The sequence below is a fragment of the Lissotriton helveticus genome, chromosome 9 (assembly GCF_964261635.1).
Source record: "Lissotriton helveticus chromosome 9, aLisHel1.1, whole genome shotgun sequence".
NCBI classification, from domain to species: domain Eukaryota; kingdom Metazoa; phylum Chordata; class Amphibia; order Caudata; family Salamandridae; genus Lissotriton; species Lissotriton helveticus.
The window spans coordinates 271,897,308-271,910,729 of NC_136070.1; the positions used below are offsets into that span (position 1 = coordinate 271,897,308).

Here is a 13,422-nt window from a genome sequence, read left to right on the forward strand (position 1 = left end):
AGGACTTGCAGCTTGATGAGGTACGGGCAGTGGTGACGGCACTGCAATCCGGAAAGACGGCCAGCCCCGACGGCTATCCGATTGAATACTATAAGTGCTTCCGAGACATTCTATGTCCCCATCTTTTGAACTTCTATTTGGCTGCAGTGCGGATACTTTACACCTGATCTAGACTGTGCCACAATTGTTGTCTTACCTAAGGAGGGCCTTCCTCTGGATCGGTGTTCGACCTACGGTCCGATCTCTCTCCTTAATACTGATATTAAGATCTATGCTAAAGTCCTGGTGATGTGGCTTGTGTCTGCTGTACGACACCAGATTCATCCAGATCAATGGGTATTCATACCGGATCACAGCACGCGTCACTGTGTCAAGAGGGCTCATGCTGCACTCTCTCAGTTGCAAGACATCAAGGGTTCCTTGATTCTCCTGTTAATTGACTTTACCAGGGCCTTCGACACAGTATTGTGGGATTTTTTGGACAGGTTTCTCCGGTAGGCTGGATTGGGGTAGGTTTTCTGTTGCATGGTTCACCTCCTCTATAGTACCTCAACCGCTTGGTCCAGGTGAACAGGGTCCTTTCCTCCCTATTCCCCACTGAATGCCACACACGCCAGGGTTGTCTGCTCTCTCCACCGCTCTTTGCCCTGGCGATAGAGCCCCTAGCACGGCTTATCTGCTGTAATGCGCAGATCTGGGATTGGCAGTGGGGAAGTGGCTTCGCGGACCGCATCACGCTATATGCGGACGATATTCTTTCATTTTTGCAAAATGCGCAGCGCTCCGAGCCCCGATGCCTGTCCCTCCTTTGGTTATATGGGGAGGCGTCCAACAAGTTCTGCCTAGTAGAGGTGAGGAAAGATGCTCAGGGGCAGGTTTGGTGCCCCAACATTCCTTTAAATAGTTAGGGATTCATATGTCTCCCTACCCAGACCTGGCGTGGAATTTTTATTTCCTGGGGCTGACCAGAACGCTCGAGTCCGACCTGGGCCACTGGGTAACTCTTTTTTTGAATGCTATGGGGTGCAACACTCTCTTTAAGATGGTGTGCTTGCTGCGCTATTCTTATATCCTAGGTGTTAGAAATGAGGGTCTCTACTTGGCAATGGTTTGCACCTTTGTCCAAGTAGAGACCCTTCTTCCTAGTCAGAGTAGGGGGGATACACTTCTAAAATAACCCCAGCTCACCCCCATGGTAGCTTCGCATGAGCAGACAGGCTTCTCTCTGAGGCAGTGTGTAAAGAATTTGTGCACACATACAGTAACACAGTGAAAAAACTACAAAGGGACCCCGCACCAGTTTAGAAAAAGAACAAATCTTTATCTAAGCCAAGACCAAAAACGACAAAAATCCAACATCCAGTACTGGAAATATAAGTACTTTGCAAGATAACCTTTAAATTGCAGAAATAGCTTAAAAACACAGTTCTTCCGAGTCAGTAGCTCCGTCCGGGGCTACAGCGATGTGGAAAATGACAGTTCCAGCTGACAGCGTCCGTACGGGTAACTGTAGCGTCGACAGACTCGTAGACAGTACCTTTCTTATTGTGGCCGATCCGGTTCCTACGAGTCAGTCAGGGCAACCATTGCGGTTGCGTTGTGAAGTGAAGCGGTGCGGCGTGTAGTGCCCTCACGGCAAGGTGCAGGCAGCAGCTCGGTAATGGTCATAGATTGGCATTGGTGAGTCAAAGGCTACGAAGTGAAGTGAGGCGGTGTTCGATGCGGTGCTGGCAGGTCACAGTGCATGCGATGGAGCTGGTCGATGTCCGGGCGGGCAGCGACGGTGTTGGTGAGGTCCAGGCAGAGTGTAGGGAGGTGGTGCAGAGTGCTGTACCCACAGAGTGCAGTGCACGCAGCGGCTCGGTGACGGTCGTCAAGTGGAGTCGAAGAGACCTGGGATGCGGTGCGAAGTGTGGTAGAGCCTTCTGCATTGCCTTCAGGACACGGAACCAGCGACAGACTCGGTGACAGAGTCGGCTGCTCTTTTTCTATTTGGCAACTAAAACCAGCGGTTCCAGAGAAGACGCCTAGAGGGATGGTGAAGTCTTTGCTGTTCCTGAGACTTCTTGAACAGGGGGCAAGATCTTCCTCAAGTCCTTGGAGATAGTTTTCAAGCAAGATGCACACACAGTTCCTCTCCTAGGCAGAAACAGCCACTGCAGGCCAACCCCAGACAGCACACAGCAAAGGGGCAGTACTTCTACTCCAGCTTATCCCAGCTCTTCTTGGTAGAGGTTCCTGTTGAATTCCAGAAGGAATCTAAACACCTGGGGTCTGGGCCCCATCATTTTATAACACAATTTCCTTTGTTATCTGGCGGCAGAGAAGCTCTTTGCCCAGCTAAAATCAGTTCTGTCCTCTCTGGTGCATCTGCCCGGAAGGAGGTGTCTATTCAGCCCGGCCCTGACCCACCCTGAAAGGCAGGACACACCTTACCCGCCCCCCCAAGTGGCTGTCTGAACAGAATGCACATCCCAACCCCTGTCACTCCAAAGCCAGACAGTCAGTACACAAACCTAGCAGAGGCACACTGGATGGCTAAGCAAGAAAGTAAAGCAAACACATAGAGAAGATAGACAGAGCGCTGAAACTTTTCAGACACTCACCTCCAGTCACAGATCTGGGTTGAATACATCATCATTCTTTAGCTCACATCGCCACCCCAGTTCAGACCCAGATATATGGAAATCAGTCTGGACCCTGTGCCTCATAGGAACAGTCCAGCCCGAACTGCCAAGCCAGGTCTACCCTGGACCGGAAACAAGCATACTGGGACCGGTTTAGAGGTAACACCCCTCATCGGCCAGGCTAGCTAGAATCCAGTGGAAAAATGAGTAAGGGACCCACGTCTGGCCTTACCCTGCCAACTTAGGGCGAACAAAGCAAACACAAAGAGATGATGGACGGAGTACTGAAACTTTTCAGACACTCACCCCCAGTCACAGATCTGGGTTGAATCAAGCATAGTTCTTTAGCTCACTTCACCAACTCAGTTCAGACCCAGCTATATGCAATTCAGTCATGACGTTGTGCCTCATGGGAACAGTCCAGCATGAACTGCCAACCCAGATCTTCATTGTACCGGAAACAAGCATCCTGTGTACGGTTTCGAGGTAACTCCCCTCATCAGCCAGGCTAGCTAGAATCCAGTGGTAAAGTGAGCATGGGACCCACGTCTGGGCATACCCTGCCAACTTAGGGCGAACAAAGCAAACATAAAGAGATGATGGACGGAGCACTAAAACCTTTCAGACACTCACCCCCAGTCACAGATCTGCATTCAATCCATCATTGTTCTTTAGCTCACTTTGTCACCTCAGTTCAGACACAGCTATAAGCAAATCAGTCATGACCCTGTGCCTCATGGGAACAGTCCAGCATGAACTGCCAAGCCAGGTCTTCACTAGACTGGAAACAAGCATCCTGCTACCGGTTTCGAGGTAACACCCCTCATCAGCCAGGCTAGCTAGAATCCAGTGGCAAAGACCACGTGTCTGAAATGTAGTAAAGCTAAAGTTTTCTTCATGCACTGTACCATCAGTATAAATATTTAAACAGGGCTTACAACATTCCTTTCAGTCTCTCCCTACTTCCATTCATAAAATGCACCCCCCTTTAAGTACTCTTAAGCATTCATTTTACCTTTGAACAAGCTGCTGATGGAGTAGGTTGATGCTTGTCTCGAGAATGGGTATGAAGAATTCCCATTTTGGCCTTTTGTTGGATCCTGGTTTCGTACCTCTGCTGTCGATCGACTGTTGGATGCAGTCTCTTTGATTGACCAGGTAATGCCTGCAGACAAAGAGTATTAATTAAAACATTCAGACTCCTCACAATCATAGACTGCTGCAATCTCCCTGGAAGCGATGAAGCAGATAATGGACACATTCATGGGCTTTATTTGTTCTTTTAATGAGTGCCCTAATTCTTTAGGAGTAGTATGCATTAACACTTATGACCCTATGATTAAGAATATCATAAATACATTTCAGACAAAGTTTGGTACCTTCACCCCGGAATACTTCGCTAGTCACCCTCCTATGGACGAAACCATCTGGTAGCAATCCTCGTACAAATGTATTTGTTCATTTAAGGAGGTTCAAGAATATGTATGAACAATGGGTCTTTGTACCAACTTCTCTGCCAGGTCTTGTGGCATCTTTATTATGCATATCAAAGTTCCTTATGATGTGTATGAGCCAACCGTGTTATTGCTAACCAACAGAAAGATATAGGGATATTCAAGTATATATACACATTGTTGTGGAACCTTAGAGCTCCACTACATTTTGGCATAGGAACACTAGAGAAATAGCTAAGAAATTAACGAGCTTCTCCCTAGTGTATCCCATGGGCCAATGGACTGGATGAAGGTTCTAGCCAGAGACTGCTTGGTAGTGCCCAAAAAGGGGATCATCCTCAACACTCAGGTTTTCTCTTTCACCACTAGTTTTCCCTTTGTAAATACAGCTGAGAGTAGGGGGGGGGGAAGAGACCTTTTGACAGATGGAAGATGGGTAGATGGGCAGGTGTTGGACATAAGGCAGATCCTACACACCGGTCACAATAGATTAAACTTACAGTACTCCTACATCTTGATACCCTACTATTACCTTTCAGGGTAGCTTCAAATCCAAAGGAAAACAGCTTTGGCCAAGAATGCGCAATTGTGCGTGAGTGTATATATGCAAGGTGTGTCTTTTAGAGTGTGTGTCCTCAACACTTGTAACAATAAAAACCATGTACTAATCTGAAGTGCACTAGGCAGCCGCGGCCCGTTCATGTAAGAGCAGTGGGGCGGTGTTGGTGGTATTTCTACGGATGATGACAAATTAATAATTTATTTAATTTTCCCTCATCATTGTCTGTCGAAATACCTCTCACATGGCCCCACCGCTCTTACCTGGATGGGCCGCGGCTGGCACTAGGCTTGCAGCTCCCTCATGCATCTTGCAGATATTACGGTGCTCAGTAAGGTACTTTTCACATCACAGAGAGCAACTAATTAATACAGCTTGTGCATTTAAAATGTATTCATTTCCAACATAAGTACATGACAAAAGTGTGAAATGATGGATAAAAAGTATTATTAAATATGTATAGTTCGTGTGGTCTTGTGCTGTTTTTGCCACTCTGAATAAAATACAGAGAAGTAGGTCAGCCGAGATTGACTTTTAGGAACACAGTGAAAATGTTCAATTTTAAGACTTCACATGCTGGAGCTAGATCCTTAGCATGGGCTGCTGTCAGTTAGTGGACTAATCTTTCATCATGGTTTTAACAGCTCTAAAAAGCATTTTGTATAGTTACTCCCTTCTTCAATGTAGAGGTGCACACCTGCCCAGTCTTCTATATTGTTATTGGAAGCCCTTTCTCATTCTAAACTTGGTCACAGATATGTTCTCCCCAAGGTAGGAGCACTAAAGAAGCACTGCGTCTTTACTTACTTCCCACAGGCTCTCCAGTCCAGCTGTATTTCCCCAGCTCATCATCGTCATCGTCGACAAAATCTCGTAAGCTGTTTACTGCACGCTTTGACTCTTTCAGCTAAACAAAGAAATAAAAAAACTATGTTTTACGACACATCAAGTAGTCGTCTTCTACCAGCAGACCATTATCATCAAGGTACAAACCGATCTCTCTATCCCATGTATTTAGTTTTGTCTGACACCAAAATAACAAAGTATAGAGCGCAGGAAAGCAAAGTTTCTGGTTTAAACCACACCAGTATACAGATGCCACAAGGCTATAGCCTTCTCCTTCACAATTAACATTTAATGCAAACACCGTACAAATCACCCCAAGACACAACGTCCCACATGATACATGATTAGAATACAGTCGTCTCATTGAACGCCACTGATACTTGCCATTGCCATTAGGACTTTCAATAGGTGGTTCGGAAATTAATATCAACCTACTGCCCGTATTATCTGTTCCACTATCCCAAACATGAATACTTTTTACTAGCAATTAATATATTGCCAGTGTTGAAGTCAGCTTCGGTTTCATTGAAGCACCAGAATAAAATTATATTGCACATACTTTCATTGAGCTAAGTGAGGCAAGTCCTCATTCTCATTGCGTTCGGTGCAATAGGACCCAATGTTTTATGAATAACATTGTGCCAGGCTCTCACTTTTCACCACCCTCAGTATATCAGTACACCTTTTTAAATGGCCTAAGGTCAGCAGGAGAATACATTTTTCTGCTCCTCTTTGTAAATTAAGTACTCCGTTGTAAAACATGTTTGTTTTGCTGAAGCTGTTGTCTTGGTGGCGGACAAGGATTGTAGCATAGTTTTGTATAGTATATCGATGCATTTACCTTGCACTCATACACACATACCAAAGTAAAGTCCGTAGCTGCAGTGAATTAAATTGTGGTAGTAGTCCTATTAAGCTCAATTACAACAAGCAAAACTTTATTGATGTGGTTAATTGTTTTGCAGCATGTTTCGCTGATCAACGTTTGTTTTCAAAGCTGTGTTTCAGCAATGAGTTTAGCTTTGTTGGGTTGCTTAAGTATCATTTACAAAAACCTTGTTGTCTGTTCCCAATACTACTTCTGTGGGGTTTATGACAGGCGGGCCCTAGAGTATAGCAAGACCACAATGTGTTAGCATTAAAAGCAATGCACATGTACAGAACTTACCATAACTCAAGCAACATCACACACTACAACTGCTTAAGACCCTTGGTAAACAATATTAATTATTGCTGGGTAAGGATGGAGTTCATCTCCTTCCTGGTCAGTAAAAGGTTGCAAGACTTGCATGCCTGGGGCTGTGTATAGTATGACATAGAATTCAGGTAACAATGAATATGCAGTCCCCCTTGGGCCAACATCCTCCACATCACTTCACCATACATATACAGCTCCTCCGTTTTACTCCTTTTTCCTATTTCCTTTTTAGGTCTCGCCTAGGCAGCGCTCATGTGCTGCTCTAGGAGAGGGCCTTTAGACATCGGTCTTCACTTTTCAAGCACTCGTGCTTGTGGCGGCATACACCTTGCGGGAGCCAGCAGCGGAGCGCTGGGGCCATCTGTTTGTAATTAACGTGGCCGCGCCACTGCTCGCTCCTGCAAGGTGGATGCCGCCACAAGCACGAGTGCTTGAAAAGTGCAGGAGACAGCTCGGGTTTCTATCTCTGTACCTTCCAAAGCGTAGTAGGAAGTGTCTGGGTTTCTATTTCTATACTGTCTGTTCCCGAAGCTGCTGGAGGCGGGATGTGTTATTCTTACTTAAGCTGAGCCCTTATCTACAGATCAGCGTTTTATTACCCGTTGTCCTTTCCGAGGGAGGTGGCTGTCCAACACTAACCAGACGCGCCGCGCCCAGATCGCTACATCTTCTAAGAGTGGGGTTTAAGTAGCTGAAAACGTGGAGTCTGACTCAGACAGGAGACGTGAGAGACAGCTACACGGGACTGGTGGCTCGTGTAGTTGTATTTATTTATTTACCACAGCAAGCACAAGCCCATTGAAGCAGATCTTTGAGGAAAGGTTGGCAACTGTGACATCAGATAAAAAAGCATACATTTACGGTTATATCAATGCATGCATGCGGGTGTAGCTAAAACAGGGGCCTAATATGGTTCCTTTGCACTAGTAAGTACATGCGTATCACATAAGCATGTGTCTGACATACACGGGTGCCATGTTTACCTAATGCTGTTCCACAACATTAGTGAGCTGGACAACAAAACATAATTCACAGGAACGAGGTTGTGCCCTTTGATACATTTCAATTTGTCACCGGAATTACATCACTGACGTTTCCAACCAATAGGAAGACGGGCATTGCATTTTTCGTTTCATATAAAAAGTACAAAACGATTGGCCTCTAATTTATAGTCCAAATGGCAATCTTTGTGTTCTATTGAAGCCTTCCTTTGATTTTACTTCGTGCCACAGGAACCCCTGGTTGGCATTACTTGACCCGGACAAAGAACAGTCACATGTTTGTCTCAGAGACTTATATCTGGACATTTCATTTGTGTTCTCGTTAATGGTTCTGCTAAGCATGTTGTGCTGCGCTGCACCTTGCATACTTTGCTGTGCATTGATTCATCTTTGAAGTGCGGAGTTATCAGCACATGTAAAACATGTGCGGGCAGAACCTGGGCACAGGACGCACATTGCGTTGGGCACACTAGGTTTCCTCACTCTTTTGTTTTGTCCAAGAATGAAAGCTCATAATATTGGTGTTCTGTCCTGTGCTATTTTACCTGCCTGGGCTGGGGGCGTCTGCGTTTTTTTTTGCACTTATGGCCACAAAACCCAGAGAGCTGCGTCCTTCCACCCGTGGGGTCCCGTCAGCGCCCCGTCCACCCACGCCTGAGTAGAGAGGCGCCTGCGACCCTCAGTCACCAGCACTGGGGCTCGCAGCTCCTTGTCGAGTGAGGGTGGTGTGAATCCAGGTGGAAATTCTATTACTCACAGAATTAACGCAGGATAATCTGAGGAGATTGTGTCCATGTGTGCGTGTGTGGGGGGGTAGGCATATCCCGTGAAACTACACAATCAAACACTTCCTTTTGCATGCCCCTAGTGCAGCTATCAGTTCTGGAGAAGTAATACACAGGAAGATGTGCTCTGTTTTCCACTCCTCAGCGCAGCTGGGCCCTCGAATCTTACTCCTGTGTTGGTCTGGAGAGTAATAGTCAAATATGTTGTTACAAGCAGGCACTATTTTTTTAAAGAAATTAAAAGGATTACTTCGTGTGTGTGTGCTTGTTGTCAAGAAACAGAGTTTCAGAACGAGTAAACGTCACACTATTGTGGCTCAATTGAATCAACAAGCATTGGCATTGCCAATAGGTCTCGCTTTTGGGACTTTATAAGTATTTAGTTATGCAGCACAATATCCTTGGTGCAACAACATCAACCTGTTACATGGCTAAACACTTATAAGGTCCCAAAGGCGAGACCTATTGGCTATGCAAATGCTTTTTAGTATCATGTTTCAATAAAATCAACTTTTATCAGAATACCTTCATTTTTTTTTTGTCTTGGGAGCATAAAAGACTGGGTGGCTAGCAGCTTTCCATTGAAGGTCCTCTTTCTTGGACCTAAAAGCTAGCTGGTCATTCAGAATCTTCTGCCTTCTTTCTCTTCAGCGTGCCTCCAAATGTTACTACTAAGAGCTGAGGCACTCTGTTTCACTCAGATTGGACTATGACACTCAATGCTCAGAAACCCCTCTGCCTAAAACAGAATCAGTTCCTAGTTATAGGCGATTTTAACCTCCATTATGAAAATGCCTCTAAGCCAGGTGTGAAACACCTGGGAAACGATATGGACATAATGAAACTATCTCAAATAATCTCTGAACCAACCCACGTGGCTGGACACACCTTGGATTTAATGTTCTCCAACATAACGACTATTAACATTCGTTAAATTAAACCACTTTCCTTGACAGCCCATTTCCTAATCTCATTCTCTCTAGCCTTACCAAACAAACCATCTAAAGCTGAAACTACATTCCAACCCAGGAAAAGAAATTGGAATTCAATCACTCAGGAAACATTCACTACACATTTCACCTATCCCGATTTAGACACACCCCAATCCTCTTCAGTTAGCATATCAGCTGCCCTCCTACAGCAAAAGATCGAGAGAGCACTTGAAAAATGTGCCCCTGAACTTAATAGCAAACCTGCTCCTAAATCCCGATCGGAAAGATGGTATACTCCAGAACTAAAACTCAAAAAAAGGAAATGTCGATCCTTGGAGCACAAATGGAGATTGTCAAAGGACAGCATATACAGACAAAACTACTTAGTCGAACTGAAGAACTACCACCATGCCATAAAAAATGCTAACCATGGCTCCCACAACAGAGAACGGTGAGCTAATTAATAATTTCTTCACCAATAAGGTGTCAAAAATATACGCGTCTTTCGATAATCCACAGGAAGACGTCCAAACTGACTGGGAAAACCTGGCACCCCACCCCTCTGCTCTATTTCACCATCACACATTAGCCCCTTTTTCAGTGGAAGAGGTGGCCAAATCAATGGCTGAGGTTAAGGCAGGATCTCCACTTGATCCCTGCCTTCATTTTGTTTTTACCAGGTTATTATCAGTCTTAAGCCCCCACGTCACCAAACTTTTCAACCAATCTCTGGAGCAAGCCTCTTTCCCAGCCATTTGGAAGAAGACAGTGGTTTTCCCACTTTTAAAGAAAGCAGGACTTGGTATATATGACCCAGCCAACTATCACCAAATTTCTCAATTGCCCTACTTGTCCAAAGATTTGGAGCGTTTAGTTAAAAAACAACTCACCACCTTCCTAGAATCCAATAACTTATTAGACCCTTCTCAGGCCGGATTCAAGGCCAATAATAGCACTGAAGCCACCCTACTAGCTGTGTCTGATAACATTAGGTCACTAGTTGATCAAAGCAGAGCCGTAGCACTGATTTTACTAGACCTCACGGTGGCTTTTGACACCATATCACATACTAAATTTCTCAAAATTTAACACAAAAAAGGGATTTGCTCGAAAGCCCTATCATGGTTCGCCTCGTTTTTGAAAGATCGACCCCAAACAATTCAAATGGGGACTTGTACGTCAACTTAAAAAAGCATCAAGTAAGGAGTCCCGCAGGGAGCCACCTTGAGCCCTACCCTTTTCAATGCTTAAGTTTCATCTTTGGCGAACATCAGTAGAAAATGGGGTTTTGACAACTGTTCATACGCCGATGATACTCAACTGGTGATTCCCCTGATAAACAGACTGGCCAATATCGCGGCTAAGACCAACCTAATAAACTGTCTCACTGAACTGGTAGGCTGGATGTCCCAGCACTGTTTAAAACAAAACGCTGTAAAGTCCGAAATGTTGCTCTTCGGGGGTGCCTAGGCGATCTGGGACAACAGCTGGTGGCCCTAGGCACTTGGCATCACTCCAGCTTCAAAACATGCAGCAAAAAATCTGGGAATCATTTTATATGACACTATGCAGGACCAAGTACGCACATTGTGTTGAAAAGCCTTTTCCACACTGAAACTGTCCAGACGACTTTTTCCTTTGGATCCCATTAAACTGCAGACAAACAGTAACACAGGCTATGCTCCTAAGCAGACTGGACTACGGCAACGCCCTTTATGTTGATATGGCTGACTACCTTTTTTCTAGACTCCAGGTGGCCCAGAACGCAGTCGCTAAATTAATATGTAAAAAAACAATACAGCTCGGCCTCACACTGCTTGAAGGAACTACATTGGCTACCAGCCCACCAGAGAGCCAGTTTTAAGCTCCATTGCTTTGCGCATAAAACCTTGCATACAAAAGGGCCACACATCTTGCAAAACAAATTACAATTCCATGTCCCTTTGCGCAATCTGAGAACGTGTCACCTGGTTCTCGCCTCAGTCAAACGCACTGTCAAAGTCAGGATGGGCGATCTGTCCTTTTCCAAATCAGCTGCAGTCCTTTGGAATAACTTAACCCTGGATCTTCGCCTGACAGATGATTACCTTCTGTTCAGGAAAAAATGTAAAACCACCCTGTTTCCTAGATGCTGATCCTATTCAATTGACCAACTTGCACTGTATCAATACCTAAGTGCCATGATGTCCCTCGGGATGATTGATGAGCTTTATAAATACTAATAAATACAAAAATGTAGGGTTGTTGATCACCACTTTCTATCAGCGGGCCAGACTTGGTCCTATTACAACCAATCTTGGTAGTAATGGCAGCCATTGAATTACATATTGGCTAAGGCAACAATATTTATATTGGTCCCTCTGTGGAATCTACACAACAACCAAAGCAGGCACTAAATGTCAGTTTAGTTTATCATTGGGTTTGAAAAATATGCCCAGGCTGGGTTCTCCTTTGAATCGCTGTCTCCCGAGAATCACCTCCAAACAATATTTAGTCTTCAAATGTTTACAGGGTCTGATTCATACAGCTGGTTTTGCCAAATCCCAAGATAACACTTTGGGAATAGTGTATATAATCGTAATCTAGTAGTTAGGAGTAAGGCTTACAAAGCTTTGAAACTCTTTCTCAGATGTAAATTCCCAGATTTCATAAAGAGATCCGGTTTCTAAAAAAGACAAAAGAGCTGCAGCAAAGTGATGGATGTGGCAGGATTCAATGCATGTGTCTGATTAAGCTCAGACGCAGCAGACTGAGGACAGAGTCAGCCCTCTATCAAGCTTTACTGCATGTATAAGTAACTTAAAGCCAGCACTTGGGGAAAAGAGTTAACCTATCGTCATGCTTCACCAAACTTGCGACTGACTCTACCCCAAGATGGCTGAGACAGAGCTATTTAAATAATTGGTTTGCTCTCACCAGTTACTGACTTGCCTACTGCCAATGGTTCTAGTGCTGTAGGCCAGTTGAGTATGCAAGTCAGTCAGGGAGGTATGTTGAACAGGATGGACAGTATTGGGAGCATTCTTTTATTTCTATGCTAATTTACACTGGTAGGAAGGGACATGCATTATCCCTGCAGCAATATTACAACACTAGCATAGGCTTGCATCTGCAGTGCCGTGTTGAATGGAGGTGCTGTCTACTGGCTCTTTTGAGAGGGAAAGAAATAGGGTTCCCTTGCTAATCATAATATTGTTCAACTTCAACAGCAGAGCCTGCAGTGGGGTTGCAGTTTATTCATCATTTTCTTGCAGTACCTTGGAGAATTCGCTGATAGTTCAGTAAATGCAAAGACTGGTAGGCAACAATCTCTATAAACAATGTAGGTCTAATAAAGATATATGGACCACTTGAAGGTGATATAACAGTAATGGAGAGCAGTATTCAACGTGAATGTTGTGTTAATGTTGGCTACAATTTCTCACACTTCTCCATTTTAATATATCCAATTCCCTTACTGGTTCAAAAAAAGATCTATTTACAGAGATTTCACAAAACGTCATTCTGAGGTGATGAAACACATTAAATTAAATTACTTAATATTATCAGGGGTCAAACAAGGTAAATGCAATACAGGTCACAAATTAGATGAATTTCGATAACGATGAGAAAAAAGTCTCCTTCAATATGAAAACATTCTACTCATCAGTGGATCATACAAACAAATACAATATACTCAAACACTTCTGAAGTCAAATCAGAAGGAAAGACCAATGCATCTAAGCAATTACTCTATACAGAGCAGCACAATCTGTGTCGCAGAAGTGTACCATGTATATTCTAATTTTGTAAAGTACTACAGGAGTATGACCCATCAACCACGTTGGGATTGGGGTAGGTAATCAAAATAAACAAACAATATCCCAACTGGTATTATTGAAAAGACAAATAAACACATATACATAAAGCATTATGAGCACGGGGGGGCGTGGCCAACAGCCGAACATGGTGGACGTGAGCTAGGATCGCTCCGTCCACAAATCCCCTGAAATCCTGAAAACATCCTGTCATAAAGGAGTC

The 13,422-nt window shown here is 44.4% G+C and overlaps 1 protein-coding gene across 3 annotated transcripts in view; it reads right to left on the bottom strand.

Annotated features, from left to right (window-relative positions):
• VIPAS39 (VPS33B interacting protein, apical-basolateral polarity regulator, spe-39 homolog) overlaps positions 1 to 13,422 on the bottom strand; it is a 303,099-nt gene that overhangs the window by 235,436 nt on the left and 54,241 nt on the right. For all 3 annotated transcript variants that reach the window (XM_078659967.1, XM_078659968.1, XM_078659969.1), the window contains exons 3-4: positions 5,448 to 5,547; positions 3,643 to 3,792 (exon numbers count right to left, since the gene is read on the bottom strand). In XM_078659967.1, coding sequence (XP_078516093.1) covers positions 3,643 to 3,792; positions 5,448 to 5,547 — 250 coding nt within the window. The remainder of the gene's footprint in view (positions 1 to 3,642; positions 3,793 to 5,447; positions 5,548 to 13,422) is intronic.